Genomic DNA, 17,823 nt, shown 5'->3' on the forward strand with positions numbered 1-17,823 from the left:
AAGCATTCCAGTTGAAGTTGGTTGAGAGAATGCCAAGAGTGTGCAAAAGCTGTCATCAAAGCAAAGGGTGGCTACTTTGAAAAATCTAAAATATATTTAGATTTGTTAAACACTTGTTTGGTTACTACATGATTCCATGTGTGTTATTTCTACAATGTAAAAAATTGTACAAATAAAGAAAAACCCTTGAATGAGTAGGTGTGTCCAAACTTTTGACTGGTACTGTATGTTTGGTGTAAAGGTGTCCAGTGATTTTGGGTCTCGCCAGTAGGCCAGGTGTGCGAGTTTGTGTGTGTGGTGGTCTCACCCCTGCAGGCGTAGTTTCCTGACCAGTGTTTGCTGGCCATACACACCACCTCTGGGTGTCCCTGCTGCATCTCGTAACCCCTCTTACAGCGGATCTTACAGCGCGATCCCATCACGTTCTTATAATACTGCCCCCCAGGACTCCGACAACTCACGTCGCCATGCTTCACCTTGATGGGCGCGCACCAAGGGGTCCCTAAAAATGGGGTTGAGTGGGGAATAAGAGGGAGAGTTATAGCATTCACATAAAAGATTGAAATAAATGTCCTTCTGGTTCAGATGCTGGACAGACATCTTCCTATACAGGATAGAGGTAGACATTGTCTGTTTGTGCCGCAATGTAAATTAACTATTGGGGGCCGGGGGGTATTTAGCAGTGTTTTGGACATCCATGCGTTTTCTCACCTTACTGCTAAAATGAAGGGAGGCTATGAGTGTAAGTCAGGCCGTGGGTTTCCCATAGCAACATACATAATCCATACTGATTTACCACAGGACACAGTGTTTACAGCAGACTAAAGAGATGAAATCTGGAGTGCTAGTGTAAACCCATCCATCATCTTATCACAGGTAGACAGAATGATACAATGGCTTTGTCACTTACCATAATCCATACTGACAATAAGAAGTAGTTGACAACAAGAAGTACTTGCTTGAGTAAAGAAAAGATAGAGGTTGAGAGTAAAGGAAATAGTTTGAGTGTGTGTGTGGGTGTCTGTCTGTCTTTGATCACTTTGATCCAGAGGATTTAAACGGGATCACTCAATCATACTGTTGATTAGAGCTACTAAACCCCATCAATTGAACTATTAATAAATATAACCTTCAGAATGGAGGCTGAAATGGATGATGATCTAGAGCTGATTTACAGCATGAGGGATAAAGATTTGTCAAAAGAACACTGAAGTTACCTCCAACTTTCCTCGACCAGTTGGATGGCTCTATCCATCCCTCAAAAGCTTACCTAAAGATTCCTTTTGGGAATGCCAAGTTTGAGGGGCCAGCAGGTTTGTATTCCAGGGAAATAAAATCTGCAGTCTTTTCCCCACTGGCTCAGAACACACACACTTTCTTGTAAGCACGCACGCACGCACGCACACTCTCAAACATACACCAGCTGGACAGGAGCTGGACAGTGTGTGTGTTGGCTGTAACTCCAGTCTCACTGTCATTGAGTAAAATAACACAATACTATATTTGTGTCTCTACAGAAGAGAAATAGTCCAGGAGTTTGGTTTGGCCCAGAGGGTAAAATTCCATGTCTAACTGACCTCAAAGAAAAGTTGAAAGTTAGTTTGACATAATTGTGTCAGTTTGTAAAACATGGGATGAAGCATATCGCTATCTTGTGGAGAAGAAAATAACATAGTTATGTACGTCACATTGAAGTGAAAGACACACAGCCAACTTTGATTGGCTTTTCAAATAAAATACATTTTTTCAATGTTGATAAAAAGTGAAGTCAATGCTTTGAGTTTAAAAGGCTTATTTCAACCCTAAACTTTCCTGCATGTTGAAAGCGAGTGCCAGAGTGTGTAAAAAGCGTGCGTGCGTGTGGCAGCAGAGCTTGGTCAAAGCATTCACCTCCGTTTCTACGAGCATATGCATCTTCATCATCTCCATAGCCATAGTATCCCGACCCTGAGAAAGTAAGAGGGAGAAGAAAGCAGCTAGTGACCAAGGCAGGGAGAGAGCAAGGCTGCATTCAAGATAAGAGTAGGGCTGCATTGGTTTCTGTATAGCACTTTGTGACATCTGCTGATGTAAAAAGGGCTTTATAAATACATTTGATTGAAAGAGTTTATCAACGTTTCAAAACATGATGTGGGCCTAATCCTTCAACAAAAGATTTGGGTTGGACTTTACTGGTGTTTTGCAAGAGGTCATTATTAAATCAAGATTATCACTGTTGGAAAACGTTGCTAAACTATTCCTCCAAAGAGGAATGAGAGAAATCTTGTTAACACATGCAGAGAAGAAGAACCCCAAGGGAGCCTTTCTCCCCAGCTGGTTTGGCACAATGAATCACTTTTACTGCAACCTTGTTCTAAAACCAGTGGTGCAATGGCAACCTCACACTGGGGTCACATTCAGTAAGTATGAAACTGAAGGAAACGTTTTGAAACGGAGGAGGAACTACCTAAACCTTTTCTCCATTCCAAAATGTTGTTCTCCTGTTTGTTCTTGCTGAAATGTGACTCAGGGTCTTGTTGTGAGGTCACCAACATACTTACTGTGATATGTGACTAGTGCTCCAATATTGGTTTCCTTTCCTTCTCTCCTTCTTGGTCACTATGAGAGTAGAGGTCGACCGATTATGATTTTTCAACGCCGATACCGATTATTTGGATGACCCAAAAAAGCCAATGCCGATTAATCTGACGATTTTTTTATTTATTTATTTGTAATAATGACAATTACAACAATACTGAATGAACACTTAATTTAACTTAATATAATACATCAATAAAAATCCATTTAGCCTCAAATAAATAATGAAACATGTTCAATTTGGTTTAAATAATGAAAAAACAAAGTGTTGGAGAAGAAAGTAAAAGTGCAATATGTGCCATGTAAAAAAGCTAATGTTTAAGTTCCTTGCTCAGAACATGAGAACATATGAAAGCTGGTGGTTCCTTTTTATACTTCTTATGGCTGCAGGGGCAGTATTGAGTAGCTTGGATGAATAAGGTGTCCAGAGGTGCCCAGAGTAAACGGCCTGCTCCTCAGTCCCAGTTGCAAATATATGCATATTATTAGTGCATGTGGATAGAAAACACTCTGAAGTTTCTAAAACTGTTTGAATGGTGTCTGTGAGTATAACAGAATTCATATGGCAGGCAAAAACCTGAGAATATATCCAAACAGGAAGTGGGAAATCTGAGGTTTGTAGTTTTTGAACAGCTCTATCGAATACACAGTGGGATATGGTTCATGTTGCACTTCCTAGGGATGACTAGATGTCAACCATCTTTAGAAGCTTGAATGAGGCTTTCACTGTGACGTGGGGCTGGATGAGAGCTCTTTGAGTCAGTGGTCTGGCAGAGAGCCAGGTCCTGGTCAGCGCATTTCACATGAGAGCGACCTGAGTTCCATGGCTTTTCTACAGACAATGGAATTCTCTGGTTGGAACGTTATTGAAGTTTTATGATAAAAACATCCTAATGATTGATTCTATACTTAGATTGAAATGTTTCTACGACCTGTAATATAACTTTTTGAACTTTTCGTCCGATGTTTGGCAGGACCTGCACGAGCGTTTGGATTTGAGTACTAAACGCCCTAACAAAAGTAGCTACTTGGACATAAATAATGGACATTATCGAACAAATCAAACATTAATTGTGGAACGAGGATTCCTGGGAGTGCATTCTGATGAACATCATAAAAGGTAAGGGAATATTTATAATGTCATTTCTGATTTCTGTTGACTTCAACATGGCGGATAAAAAATAATAATTTCTGAGCGCCGTTCTCAGATTATTGCATGGTTTGCTCTTTCCGTAAAGCTTTTTTGAAATCTGACACAGCGGTTGCATTAACTTCTTATGGCTGGGGGCAGTATTGAGTAGCTTGGATGAATAAGTTGCCCAAAGTAAACGGCCTGCTCCTCAGTCTCAGTTGCTAATATATGCATATAATTATAAGTATTGGATAGAAAACACTAAAGTTTCTAAAACTGTTTGAAAGATGTCTGTGAGTATAACAGAACTCATATGGCAGGCAAAATCCTGAGGAGAAATCAAAACAGGAAGTGAGAAATCTGAGCTTTGTATGTATTCACCAGCGTCCCCAATGAAATCCCCTTGAGATATTAATGATGTTGCACTGCCTAGGGGTTCCAGATGTTATTCTAGATGTCAACCATCAATAGACATTTGAATGAGACTTCTAAGGTGTTGTGGGAGTGAATGAGAGCAGAATCTAATCAAATGTCTGGCAGTCAGCCATTTTCTGATCACGCTTATTCATTATGGTATTCACTTGCATTCCATTGCTCATGAAGACATGAAGGAATGCTCCGGTTGGAACTTTATTGAAGCTATATGTTAAAAACATCCTAAAGATTGATTCTGTACTTAATTTGAAATGTTTCTTCGACCTGTAATATAACTTTTTGAAGTTTTTGTCCGATGTAACGCTGACCAGAATGAGCGTTTGGATATGTATACCAAACAACAAAAATAAGGTATTTGGACATAAATAACAGACATTATCGAACAAAACAAACATTTATTGTGGACCTGGGATTCCTGGAGTGCTTTCTGATGTAGATCATCAAAGGGAATATTTATCATATAATTTCTTGTTTATATTGATGCCATCATTGCGGCTATTGTGACATTTACTTCTGAGCGCCGTCGCAGATTATTGCATGGGTTTCTTTTTCCGTAACGTTTAAAAAAAAATCTGACACAGCGGTTGCATTAAGGAGAGGTATATCTATAATTCCATGTATATAATTTGTATTATCATCTACATTTATTATGAGTATTTCTGTTGAATGATGTGGGTATGCAAAATCACTGGATGTTTTTGGAACTAGTGAATGTAACGCGCCAATGTAAACTCATATTTTGATAAATATGAACTTTATCAAACAAAAACATACATGTATTGTGTAACATGAATTCCTATGAGTGTCATTTTATGAAGATGATCAAAGTGATTAATCTCTAGTTGTGGTTTTTGTGACTGGCCGGAAAATCTTTTGCTGGAAAAATGGCTGTGTTTTTCTGTGGCTATGAGGTGACCTAACATAATCGTTTGTGGTGCTTTTGCTGTAAAGCATATTTGCGCGCCCGATTTGGGGAACGTTCTTTTCCAATAGACACCAGTTGAAGCCGGTTCGTTTGTTCGCGATGATCATTGTTTACATGATAAAAACATCATTTTGCTCGAAAATCGGATTTTGGGTTTGAGGAGACACTGTGGACTCCAAAGCGTAACACAGCGGTTGAGTGGAGACACATGTATTTAGCTAATTATCTGATGTTATCCTGCAGTGTGATTAACAACAAGATTACCTTTAAAATGGTATCAGATACATGCATGTTTGAGGAATTGTAATTATGAGATGTCTGTTGTTTTGAATTTGGCGCCCTGCACTTTCACTGGCTGTTGTCATGTTGATCCCGTTAACGGGATTGCAGCCCTAAGAAGATTTATTAACATGAGACTTCAATATTCCAGGGTAAGAGGTTTTAGGTTGTAGTTAATACTATATTTATAGGACTTTTTCTCTCTATACCATTTGTATTCCATATACCTTTGACTATTGGATGTTCTTATAGGCACTTTAGTATTGCCAGTGTAACAGTATAGCTTCCGTCCCTCTCCTCGCTCCTACCTGGGCTCGAACCAGGAACACATCGACAACAGCCACCATTTGAAGCAACATTTCTCATTGCTGCACAAAATCCGCGTCCCTTGCAGAACAAGGGGAACAACTACTCCAAGTCTCAAAGCGAGTGACGTTTGAAACGCTATTAGCGCGCACACTGCTAACTAGCTAGCCATTTCACATTGGTTACACCAGCCTAATCTCGGGAGTTGATAGGCTTGAAGTCATAAACAGCGCAATGCTTGAAGCATTACTAAGAGCTGCTGGCAAAATCACGAAAGTGCTGTTTGAATGAATGCTTACGAGCCTGCTGCTGCCTACCATCGCTCAGTCAGACTGCTCTATCAAATATCAAATCATAGACTTAATTATAATATAATAACACAGAAATACGAGCCTTTGGTCATTAATATGGTCGAATCCGGAACCTATCATTTCGAAAACAAAATGTTTATTATTATCGCATATACCCTGACTCTGCGTGCAATGAACGCAAGAAAAGTGACAATTTCACCTGGTTAATATTGCCTGCTAACCTGGATTTCTTTTCGCTAAATATGCAGGTTTAAAAATATATACTTCTGTGTATTGATTTTAAGAAAGGCATTGATGTTTATGGTTAGGTACACATTGGAGCAACGGCAGTCCTTTTCCCGCACCGCATCGATTATATACAACGCAGGACACGCTAGATAAACTAGTAATATCATCAACCATGTGTAGTTAACTAGTGATTATGATTGATTGTTTTTTATAAGATAAGTTTAATGCTAGCTAGCAACTTACCTTAGCTTCTTACTGCATTCGCGTAACAGGCAGGCTCCTCGTGGAGTGCAATGTAAAGCAGGTGGTTCGAGCGTTGGACTAGTTAACTGTAAGGTTGCAAGATTGAATCCCCAAGCTGACAAGGTAAAAATCTGTCGTTTTGCCCCTGAACAAGGCAGTTAACCTACCGTTCCTAGGCCGTCATTGAAAATAAGAATGTGTTGTTTACTGACTTTCCTAGTTAAAAAAGTGTACAAAAAAAAAAAGAATTCGGCCAAATCGGGGGGCCAAAAATAACGATTTCCGATTGTTATGAAAACTTGAAATCGGCCCTAATTAATCGGCCATTCCGATTAATCGGTCGACCTCTATGTGAGAGAGCTAGAAAAAGAATGGCCCTTCCAATAGAAATCTGGCATATTGCTTTCATCTGTCAAGATATTTGATATCAGTTGTCAAAAGGAAAGCAGATATGAGTATTGGGACGTTGCTTGTGTGGCAGACAATGCTTCGCTGTCACAGCAAAATTACTGCATGATCTAGAGCCTTCTGCTTCAAAATGATACATAACCTTTCAATTCACAATGCAAGATAAAGGAGTGACATGAGGGAGAGAGAAAAAGGTGAGGATTATAGTGAAGGGAGCGGGAGAGAGAATGGGTGAGGGAAGGAAAGGGGTGTAAATGGGAGAGAGGAGTGAGGAGCGAGCTCAGATACGCCCAATCGCTACCAGAGGAGGATGTTGTGGACTCCAACCCAGTGTGAATGTGTTCTCTGTTCAGGATCCATGAGGGACAAAAGAGACAGAGAAGTCTTTCACTCCTGCTACAGCTACACGCTCCCAGCCCGGCGGGCGTACATACACGTCAGCCAAATGCCTAACGTGCACTGCGGTTTTAGCAGTCAGATCACACTGCTACTGAGCACATCCTTATACAGACCCTGAATCTGATTTGGCTGGCTGAGGGGAAAACTCACGGGCACACAGCCAAGGAAGTCTATCAGAGGGAAACAGACATATCTGGGAAACTAATCACAGGTGTGTGCCGCTGCTTCAGATCAGTTCTATAACAAGCTTGCAGTCAATTCACTGCCTACAGTGAGGTTATATATGACTATCCTTACAGAGTATGACCGCTATATTGCCCAACACCAGAGTGCACATGGAGAACTTACCACACCTCTCTACTGGGCTTTGTTATGGAGCCATAATAGACAACAGACAACAGAGTAAATCTAACACACACACACACACACGTAGGCCTTCCTTTCTCTCTCTATCGAGACTGTTCTACAGATTACTATCCTGCTACAACAACTAAAGTTCTGCTCTGATTTTTTGGTTTTGTTATTCTGTAATAAATTGAATCCTAGGGGGCTCTACTGACATACACCATACCAGCAGAGAGCCTCATAGCCTATAGCAGGGGATATTTCCCAGAGGCAGAGCTAGTCCATCTTCTCCACATGCACATCCTTAGAGACAAAGGCAGCAAGTTAGACTGACACTCACATCCCATCCAGCAATCTGTAGCAGAGGGCATAACACATTATTATAGACGTGTCTCTCTCCTTTCCTAAGGGATCTTAGAGGGATCTTAGAATACCGCAGTACTGTTCCTTTTCCACTCAAAGCGGTCTCCAGAACAGCCAGGGATAAAATAACACTATGATTAACTTGAAACGATCTCATCCACATCATCAAATTGAGCCAGCCTTGAATAAAAGCTGATATGCTGAGAAGTTGACACTCAACTTAGCAGTATAAAGTTATTTCTTATTTGCTTAACATCAGTGTGTGAATGAAGGCCAGATCCAGAGTTTTCAATAACAAAGAGAGAGAAAACCTATAAGTTGTCATTCATCCACATAAACATGGTCCCGGTCCCAACAGTCTTTCGGTCAGTGCACTGAGGTTTGGAATCAGACAGAATCCCTAACAGTCTCTCTCTTCTTTTCTCTTCTCTCTCACAGTGAAAATGACTCCTCAGAGGGTGGGAAGACGTCAGAGAGAACACGGTGTTGATAAAACAGAGAGAGTGACAGAGCGAGAGAGGCTCTCCTGCCAAGCTCAATGAGAACAACAGGGCCAGAGGGAACACAAACTGAGGTTCCAGTCAGCTTTATTCAGCTGAGCTGTGCGTAATAGGAATCAATGACAGGGTTAATGTAGATACATGCCAGGAGGAGAACTGAACAGGCAGTACAGGCATCTGTTATTTCATCTGGGCATTAGAAACACATAGACTAAAGACAGTGAAGTGATTTGACCATATTTTTCGCACTGCCTCTGTGCACAACTTCCCTTTAATAGATATCTTCCTCAACCAACCACTTTAACTCATGTTCTCTCCAACATCACATGCTCACAACACCTTTCTTAACGCATCAATCACTGACTCGCTTACCGTCATGCTCTCTTTCTCTCTCACCATGGAAAATGAGAAGAACCATTATTACTGCTACTCCAGTGGTATTAGTAAGCTGGCAGGCTTAGAGAATTCCCTGGGTTACATCACTCTGTGTTAAGACGGCATGTTTGAGCTTTCTGACAATTAACTATACATACAAGGTCACTCACCTACCATAGACCAACAGAACAGTAGTCCATTTGTAAAATATGAATGATTCATAGAGTCATTATGACTGGGTTTCACTGTAAGTAGAAATGCATGCTGAGCGAGCAATAAAGGAGAAGGCGTCACTGAGTGTGTACGTGTGTCTGTGTGAGTGTCTGCTTGTGCTGACAGAGAAAATAGTAATGAGACGGGACAAAGGAGACAGCGGCAACCATCTTGTTTTTTGAGACAGCAGCCGAGACAGAAACATACAGAGTTCCGGAGAGAACCAACCATCAAACCCTTCCCTTGCCAGTTTACCACCCATCTTCATATGCCCTGGAGGTAGCATCAACACTCAGCCTGTCTCTCAGTAGACACCTCAATGCATTCTATAACACCAAAGCAAAGAAAGGTTACTAAGGCTACTTAAAACCCAAACCATCCACCCTTCTCAACCCCCTTTAAAACACACACACACACACACACACACACATAAATTACGCCACATAAAGTCTAACTAACAACCCCCAAATAAATACAAAGACCCCTGTTAAATCAACCCCCATAAACACACACACTCACAAGCACACAGACTCACCAGTGACCTCCAGCTATAAGCATCAGTTTGACAAGCTGTGTTTACCCTGTCAGTGTAACTCTAACTCCAGTAGCGTATGCACATGTTTCAGCCTGTTTCTCAGACAGAAGTGGTGAGCCGCGCCGCCACTGGACAAGACACATACATCTCCAAATCAACACCCTCAAGCACACACACCCACACAATCTCTCTCTCTGACACACATTACATCTCTAACCTTGATACAGACATACACATACACATACACTCCATGATAAACGCACACGTATACACCCATGCATCCAAACTATTATACAGTCCCATCTCGTCTTGAACTTATTTCAGCTTCTCATTACTCTTCAGTGAATGTTCCTCTGCAGGATACTGTCCATGCCCTGTTGGCACCCAGCCATCTGGAAAGCTCTCTCAGTGTGTGTGTGTGTGTGTAAGTGCTTGCATATATGTGTGTGTGACTTTGTGTGAAATTATTGTGTAACCAAGCTAAGATGAGAGAACACCACATGGAATCAAATCAATCGACCAGCAAAAAATAAAACAACTATAATTTTCATTCAACTGGTACAGTCCCTCTGTCACCCTCCAAAGAGACCCTCCAATCGTATTAAACAAAACCACCCAGCACTGGACAGACATTGACTCCACAGATCTGCGGGTCTAAGAAAGCTAGGAAATGGGAGGAGGCAGCCCGAGCAAATGTGCAGTTAATCCGAACACAGGAGCCCTTGTGTGGCTTGTGGCCGGTGACGGCTCCGACATCCCGGAGCTATGGGCTCTGATTGCAGAGCACGGAGCTCCAATACCGGTCACACTGGGGTGGACTGTAGTCTGGAAATATTTACTGGAGACGTGGAATTATCTAGGCTATTGACAATTTCGATGTGATTCGCCACTCTGTTGACTGAAATCATAGACCATTAGCTAGGTAAAGATTAGTTACATTTTGGCACGTTTAACGTACATATCCCCTTGTTAAACATATGTACAACTGTTAAACTCATTACCCACTGGACACACTGGTTGAATCAATGTTGTTTCCACGACATTTCAATGAAATTACGTTGAACCAACGTGGAATAGCTGCGTTGAATTGACGTCTGTGCCCAGTGGGATAGCGCCCTTACTTTGCATGGCAAAATAACTTGAACAAAGGACTTAATTAATACATGTTTTTTTACAGGCTATAGCACGAAGGTAAGCTAAGGCACCATCTACATAATGCTGGCTTTAGTGTCGCTCATGAATTCTGCGAGAGACGTCCCCCAGATGCGCACTGCATTCCCCCTTTTACCCTAGCCTCACCCCCCTCCACGTAAACATAAAATGTGGCTCTCAAAAAGTAGCGGTGGGATATAGGCTAACCGATAATGAATACGTAATAACAGAACAAATTGCAACAACCACTAACTATGTTATGCAAATATCTAAAAACGTTACATTTGAGAAATGTAAATTAAATGGACGGTGTCAATTTGGACACTAGTGGGTTAACTAAATCCCTCTGATCCGCGGGATGGATACATATTTGCAATTCCTTACCTTCATACGCTAAACTGAAGAAGAGCTGGACAAACACGAACAGGGACACTACCAGCCAGGTGTCCATATTCCACATCTTTGTAAAGTACAGGAAAACTTCCAAGGCATTCCAACTTTCCAAAGACCCGCCTCCTGCTCCAGAAACACGAGAGGATACTCCACCAGGATCCTAATCGAATCTGGCCTGAGCCACGGCGCGCGCGTCACAGCTAAGTGCAGCAACACTGAACTAAACACTGCAAACAACTCTAACAAATTATAGTAGACATTTTAACCTGCAACAAAGGGACTTTGTTTTCATACAATAGCTTACGCATTTAGGTCTAGTTGCCACTTGCCAAGGCTGCTGGGGAAATACATTCCCCAAGAAAAAAATCTAAAAGCACAACCAAATAAAGGCATCTCAAACACCAAAGTGATACATCATTGCTGGACACACACACACACAATTCAGTCCCATTCACAATCCTATTTTCCCTAACCCCAACCTATACTCTTACCCTAACCCTAGCTCCTAACCCCCCAAACTAACCTAGATCCTAACACTAATTCTAACCTTAACCCTAAACCCCCTAGAAATAGTATTTGACCTCGTGGGAACTAACAAAATGTCCCCAGTTAGTCAAATTTGTTTGTTTACTATTCTTCTGGTCCCCACAAGTATAGTTAAACATGTCCATTCACGTCCACAGAATGAGATCTCACACAGACACTCGCACATGAGTGGTGAGAGAAAGTATACAGCTGATGAAAGACTCTCCACCACCACTCACACACACACACATGCGCTCTCACACACAGCTTTGGCTGCCTGCCTGCCAGTTCTCCTCTCTGGTCTCTTTAGGGGCGAGTCTCCACATGAAGGTGTTAAGGTGCTCCTTGTCTTCACAGGAAACAGGAGAGGGTAGTGTGAGTCAAACAGAGCTTCTGTGCAGTAGCCTCTCAGGAACTATAATAACAATAACACCAAACCAGACTGAACTAGGCTGAAACACAATAAACTGCATGTGTGTGCGCGTGACTGCACGTGTTTGTTTCTCCTACATGTACTGCAGAAATGGATGTTTTAGATTCTAGAAGTGGATCCCATGTCTTCTGCTGGCTCCAAGTGCCCTTCCAGACAGTCATAGTACATTCATCTATAATTACAGTATACTGAACTCTAGGGGTTAATGATACCCTATCACCTAGGTATAGAGACAGAACAATCATCTTTAACTATGTCTACTATATCTACTAGAAAAAGAGTCTTTGCTCCTGACAGTCCTGTGAAATTCTCAATTTCTCTTTATTTAATACAAATATCTGTATATTACAATTCAGTACAGTATAGTGCATGAGTACACTCAGTTTAGTACCTTACAGTACAGTGGGCATATTGTGTAAATTGTATGCAGATATTGATTAAATTCAAGGAGTTTACGTAGGGTCGTGCTGTATATTGAGCACCTGGCTTAGTTTTCTGAGGTCCAGACCCATTCCAGCTGTTATTAACAGTCAGGTTATGGGTTCTGATCCAAATAAAATTGGGAACCATTGATGTCCAGTATATTTCACTTCAGCTCCAGGTACTGGGGTAAGACATTGTTCCAGAACTGTTGGGATTCTTGGGTTCCATTGGCCTGTTTTCCCCCTGTGGTCCTCAGCTTGGTGCAGGCTGGTGGTTTGGGTTTCTCCATTGGGGGCTCTTCCTTCCCTTTCCTGCTGGGGGGAGCTGCTTTAGGTGGTACGCTCTGTGACCCTTTCTTTATCCCTTTCTGTGATTTTCTCTCTTCTTCTTCCTCCCCCTCTTCTTCTTCCTCTCCCTCTTCGTCTTCCTCTCCCTCTCCTTTACTATCTTTCTCCTCCTTTTCTTTATCCTCTTCTTCTCCTTCCCCTTCCTCCTCTCCCGCTTCCTCCTCATCCATCTCCCCTTTCTGTTCACATGCTCCCTCTTCTTCCTCCTCTTGTTCTACCTCCCCATCACTTGTCTTATTTTCTTTCCCTTCTTTTTTACCTCCCCCCTTCTCCTCCCCCTCCCTGTTTTTCCCCTTCACTTCCTCCTCTTGCCACTCCCTTTCCTCTTTGGGTTTATTTGCTTCCTCATCTCTTTCTTCATGCACTCCTCTTTCCTCTTTCTCCTCTTCCTGTTTTTCACCATCCCCCTTTTCACTCTCATCCTCTCCTTTCTCATCATTCTCTTCTCTTTCTTTCATTTCCTCATCCTTTCCTTCTCCTTGATCTTCTCTATTCTTAATTTCCTCTTCTTCTTCCTCCTCCCCTTCACCCTCCTCCTTTCCTTCATCCTCCCCCTCTCCTTGCTGTCTTTCTTCTTCCTCCTCCTCCTCTCCTTCCTTTTCTCCTTCTGCTTCTTTGTCTCCCTCTTCTTCTTCTTCCTCCTCCTCTTCCTCACCTTTTCCACCTTCAACCTCTTCCTCTCCCCTGGCTTCTTTCTCATCATCTTCTCGTCCCTCCTCACCCTCTTCAACTTCGTTGTTCTCATCCTTTTCACCTTCCTTTTCATCCTCACCCTCAACTGCTTCCCCCTCTCCTGCATCATCCTCACCTTCTCCACTTTCTTCATCCTTTCCCTCGTCCTCTTCTTCCTCCCCCTCCTCATTTTCTTTACTTTCACTACCTTCCTTATCCTCTCCCTCTCCTTCCTCCTCTGCTCCACTCTCTTCGTCTTCTTGGTTCTCTCCTTCCTCCTCTGCTCCACTTTCTTCATCTTCTTGGTTCTCTCCTTCCTCCTCTGCTCCACTCTCTTCCTCTTCTTGGTTCTCTCCTTCCTCCTCTGCTCCACTCTCTTCGTCTTCTTGGTTCTCTCCTTCCTCCTCTGCTCCACTCTCTTCGTCTTCTTGGTTCTCTCCTTCCTCCTCTGCTCCACTCTCTTCCTCTTCTTGGTTCTCTCCTTCCTCCTCTGCTCCACTCTCTTCGTCTTCTTGGTTCTCTCCTTCCTCCTCTGCTCCACTCTCTTCGTCTTCTTGGTTCTCTCCTTCCTCCTCTCTGCTCCACTCTCTTCCTCTTCTTGGTTCTCTCCTTCCTCCTCTGCTCCACTCTCTTCGTCTTCTTGGTTCTCTCGTTCCTCCTCTGCTCCACTCTCTTCGTCTTCTTGGTTCTCTCCTTCCTCCTCTGCTCCACTCTCTTCGTCTTCTTGGTTCTCTCCTTCCTCCTCTGCTCCACTCTCTTCGTCTTCTTGGTTCTCTCCTTCCTCCTCTGCTCCACTCTCTTCCTCTTCTTGGTTCTCTCCTTCCTCCTCTGCAAACTCAGTGGCTTTACTTTCTGCTTTTTCTGCTTGTTTATCTTCTTTCTCTTCTGCTGATACCTCACTCTTGCTCTCAGCCTCACTTCCTGATTCATCACCACTCTCCTCGTTTTCATACTCACTCGAATTGCTCTCCTCCTCTTCCTCTTTTTTTTTATCCCCACTCTCTTCATCACTGGACTCTTCTTCACTCATCTCCTCCTCTCCACTTGTCCCAGAACCACTTTCGCCCTCTTCTCCTTCCCCCTCACTCTGTGCACTCGTCTCCTCTCCCTCCTCCTCTAGGCTTGCCTCAGAATCACTCTCTTTGCTCTCCTCCCCATCACTTGTCCCCTCACTATCACTCTTCTCTTCTTTCTCCTCCCCCTGTACTGCGCCCTCATCACTTTTCTCTTCTTCCTCCTCCCCCTTTATAGTCGCATCACTATCACTCTTCTCTCCCTGTTCCCACTCTCCTGTCCCCTCACTCTCACACCTCTCGTCTTCCTCCGCCCCCTCTCCTGTCCCCACACTATCACTCGTTTCTTCTTCTTCTTCCGCCTCCACCTCCGCATCCTCTTCACTCTTTTCTTCTTCCGCGCCCTCGCTCTCTTCACTCTTTTCTTCTTCCGCGCCCTCGCTCTCTTCACTCTTTTCTTCTTCCGCGCCCTCGCTCTCTTCCTCTTTTTCTTCTTCCGCGCCCTCTTCACTCTTTTCTTCTTCCGCGCCCTCGCTCTCTTCACTCTTTTCTTCTTCCGCGCCCTCGCTCTCTTCACTCTTTTCTTCTTCCGCGCCCTCGCTCTCTTCACTCTTTTCTTCTTCTGCGCCCTCGCTCTCTTCACTCTTTTCTTCTGCCTCTGCGCCCTCGCTCTCTTCACTCTTTTCTTCTCTACCCTCCTCTCCCTCTCCGCTGGCCACAGTATCACTGTCTTCACTGTTATCTTCCAGACCCTTAACACTTCTGTAATCCTCTTTTTCCTCTTGTTTGGTGCTCTCCATTTCTGTCCCATCTCCATGTCTCTTTGTGGACTCTTTATCTTCATCATCCTCAGCTCCCGAACTTTGACTACTAGAGTTCTCATCATAATCGACCTTGGCCTGACCCCCTGACCTCTCGCTAGCAGCCTCTGTGGTTTCTGGGTCCTTCTCAATAATCCTGCTCCCCACTTCCTGATCAGAATTCCTGAGGGTGCCGATGCGGGCGTCAGTCCTCTTGCTTTGCTCAGCTGTGCTTGGATCTGATGTTGAAGAAGAGGGTGATGTGGAGGATGGCTGGGTGATGGCGCTCTGTTTGGTGAACCTCTCTACCCGGCTGGACCGCCGAGGAGGGATAGAAGTGTCTGTGTCACTCTCCGACTGAATCTCCCTCACGCTCGTCACCGCCTCACTCAGGACCCCCATGGCTGTCCCCGCCATCCCCACATCTGGAAGGAGAGAGGCTGCATCGCTGAGAAATCCTCCCCAGCTAGGCTTCCCCTTCTGGGATTCATCTAAGGCATCTTCCCCTGGGACCTCCACTCTATCCATGACCTGACAGACAACCAGTGACTTTGTTGACTTCTTATCTCCAGCATTTTGAGGTAGTGCATCTGATAATGAGAGTGATGTGACTGGTGATTTGGCCTTTGAGGTAGGTTCTACTAAGACTGCTTGGCTGGAAACCTCTGTCGGCTTGCTTTTCAGTTTCACTGGGACTCCCTCTAACTCAGTTAGTTTCGCTTCAACATCTTTTGGTTTGGGCACATTTTTTGTTTTGGTGGGTGCACTTTCTTTTTCATTAACTGCCATTTTGTTCCCCACTATTGTCCCTGACTCGTTGAAAGTAATAGACTCTTCCATCTTCTCTTCATTCACCTCTTTTGCCTTCTTTTTTCCTTTTATTGGAGTGCCTTTACATTCAGATGGTTTGTTATCATCTATAATCTTCTTGGGAATGCTCTTTACTTTCAAAGGAATGGTTTCAGCAGTAGCCTTAATTGGAGTTGTTTCCTTTTCCACAGGTTTCCCTTTAACTTTGACTGGAGGGGACCTGATCTCTTGAAGTGGTTTATTTTGAACTTCAATTGTTTTAGTATATTCCTCTGCAATTTTAGATTTCTTGTCTTTGAAAGCCTCTTTACCTTGAACTTTTACAGGGCCTTTACCTTTCATCTCTGTACCTTTATTCATCTCAGACAGCTTACTTTGGCCATGTTTTGGAGTACTGGGTTTAGATTCAGACAGTTTGTTTTGACCATGTTTTGGAGTGCTGGGTTTAGATTCAGACGGTTTGTTTTGACCATGTTTTGGAGTGCTGGGTTTAGATTCAGACGGTTTGCTTTGACCATGTTTTGGAGTGCTGGGTTTAGATTCAGACGGTTTGTTTTGACCATGTTTTGGAGTGCTGGGTTTAGACACGGATATCTGGATCTGGCTGTGTGTAGGAGTGCTAGGTTTCGATACGGATAACTTGCTTTGTTTCTTTGCTGGTGAAATTGGTTTAGACCCTGCTTTACCTGTGCTTTGCAGATTACTACCTGCCAGTTTACTGGTGTTCACTTTGATGCCAGAATTTTCTGCTGTCAAGGCAATGTTTTCCTTGCCGCTGGCTGGGGTCTGAGGGTTCATTAAGCATTTGGGGCTCTTTGGGGGCGTGCCCTCTGCCTTTAATGAACTCAAGCTGGAGCCTCTCAGAAGCTCGGTAGGAAGGGCCTTATGGGAAAGTAGCTGCGGCTTCCTGTTGGCCGGGGCTTGTTCAACCTTCATTTCTGCTTCCTTAACAGCTCTCCTCAGAGCCCGACCCTTTTTATGTCCCTGGAGCGATAGAGAAAGAGTGAAGGAGACAGAAAGAGAAAGACAGAGAAAGTTGTAAAGAGAAATAAAAGGAAGAGAGAAAAGGAAGAATTAGATGAAAACAGGTTAAGGTTTTGCAAAAAAGAGAGAATATTCAAAGAGTAGAGAAAAAGAGAGAAGGATTTGAAACATAAAGAGGAGACAGTAAAGTGTAAAACAGAATAAAGTAGCTAAAAGTAGAGTAAAGGAGAAAAGGAGAAAGACTTGTAGATGGCAGTCCTTATTTCCTCTCCCTTCCAGTAAATACAATAACATACCTTATCCTTCTGTTCTGCAGATGTAGTCCCAGTCTCATCGCCAAAATCTCCCCCTGATGGTAATGCCTGCCTCAAAGAGAACAAGTCACACAACAAACACAAGTCTCACATCCAAACTCAACATCTCATTGAACTATATAGAGATACGGCAATACTTACATAGAAGTTCTTACAATGAAACCACTATAAAGGGTTACAACACAAAAGCTATAATCTTCTTTCCATCAGGAATGTAAACAAAGTGTGTGTAATCAGCTTTCCTGCAGGCAAGCATGAGCCTACAAACCACATAACTAGAGGCCGGTAGGAATAACTAAGACGCATGGCGATTCAATCCCTCTATTTTTTCCCCATCTCCGCTGGAAATAAATGATAATCTAAGATAACGAGAGGGTGCTCAT

The 17,823-nt window shown here is 43.2% G+C and overlaps 4 protein-coding genes across 5 annotated transcripts in view; all 4 read right to left on the bottom strand.

The window, feature by feature from the left end:
* LOC112225409 (sushi-repeat containing protein X-linked) overlaps positions 1 to 11,283 on the bottom strand; it is a 31,359-nt gene extending 20,076 nt beyond the window's left edge. The window contains exons 1-3 of one of the 2 annotated variants that reach the window (XM_024389359.2): positions 11,111 to 11,282; positions 1,891 to 1,947; positions 308 to 502 (exon numbers count right to left, since the gene is read on the bottom strand). In XM_024389359.2, coding sequence (XP_024245127.1) covers positions 308 to 502; positions 1,891 to 1,947; positions 11,111 to 11,186 — 328 coding nt within the window. In that variant the 5' untranslated portion in view covers positions 11,187 to 11,282. Of the gene's footprint in view, positions 1 to 307; positions 503 to 1,890; positions 1,948 to 11,110 lie in introns of both variants that reach the window. The other variant, XM_024389360.2, reaches the window with a different exon arrangement.
* Positions 11,284 to 12,374: 1,091 nt separating this feature from the next.
* On the bottom strand, positions 12,375 to 13,336 carry LOC121840947 (cilia- and flagella-associated protein 251-like). Its single transcript, XM_042306326.1, has one exon. It carries the CDS (start codon positions 13,303 to 13,305, stop codon positions 12,664 to 12,666), a length of 642 nt encoding a protein of 213 aa, XP_042162260.1. The 5' UTR covers positions 13,306 to 13,336; the 3' UTR covers positions 12,375 to 12,663.
* Positions 13,337 to 13,391: 55 nt separating this feature from the next.
* Positions 13,392 to 13,821, bottom strand: LOC121840948 (protein PXR1-like; the record flags this gene model as incomplete). Its single annotated transcript, XM_042306327.1, has 1 exon — positions 13,392 to 13,821. A coding segment is annotated over exon 1 (426 nt), but the record flags the coding sequence as incomplete, so codon positions are not given.
* Positions 13,822 to 14,541: 720 nt separating this feature from the next.
* The window catches only part of LOC112225024 (nascent polypeptide-associated complex subunit alpha, muscle-specific form), a 35,338-nt gene continuing 32,056 nt past the window's right edge, over positions 14,542 to 17,823 (bottom strand). Inside the window, exons 15-17 of the mRNA XM_042306955.1 lie at positions 17,423 to 17,488; positions 14,646 to 17,126; positions 14,542 to 14,562 (exon numbers count right to left, since the gene is read on the bottom strand). Coding sequence (XP_042162889.1) covers positions 14,542 to 14,562; positions 14,646 to 17,126; positions 17,423 to 17,488 — 2,568 coding nt within the window. The remainder of the gene's footprint in view (positions 14,563 to 14,645; positions 17,127 to 17,422; positions 17,489 to 17,823) is intronic.

The sequence above is a fragment of the Oncorhynchus tshawytscha genome, linkage group LG26 (genome assembly GCF_018296145.1).
Source record: "Oncorhynchus tshawytscha isolate Ot180627B linkage group LG26, Otsh_v2.0, whole genome shotgun sequence".
Lineage (NCBI taxonomy): Eukaryota > Metazoa > Chordata > Actinopteri > Salmoniformes > Salmonidae > Oncorhynchus > Oncorhynchus tshawytscha.

Excerpts from the sequence above, each read along its gene's own strand:
- LOC121840947 (XM_042306326.1), bottom strand. The coding sequence starts at position 13,305 with ATGAAAGAAAGAGAAGAGAATGATGAGAAAGGAGAGGATGAGAGTGAA.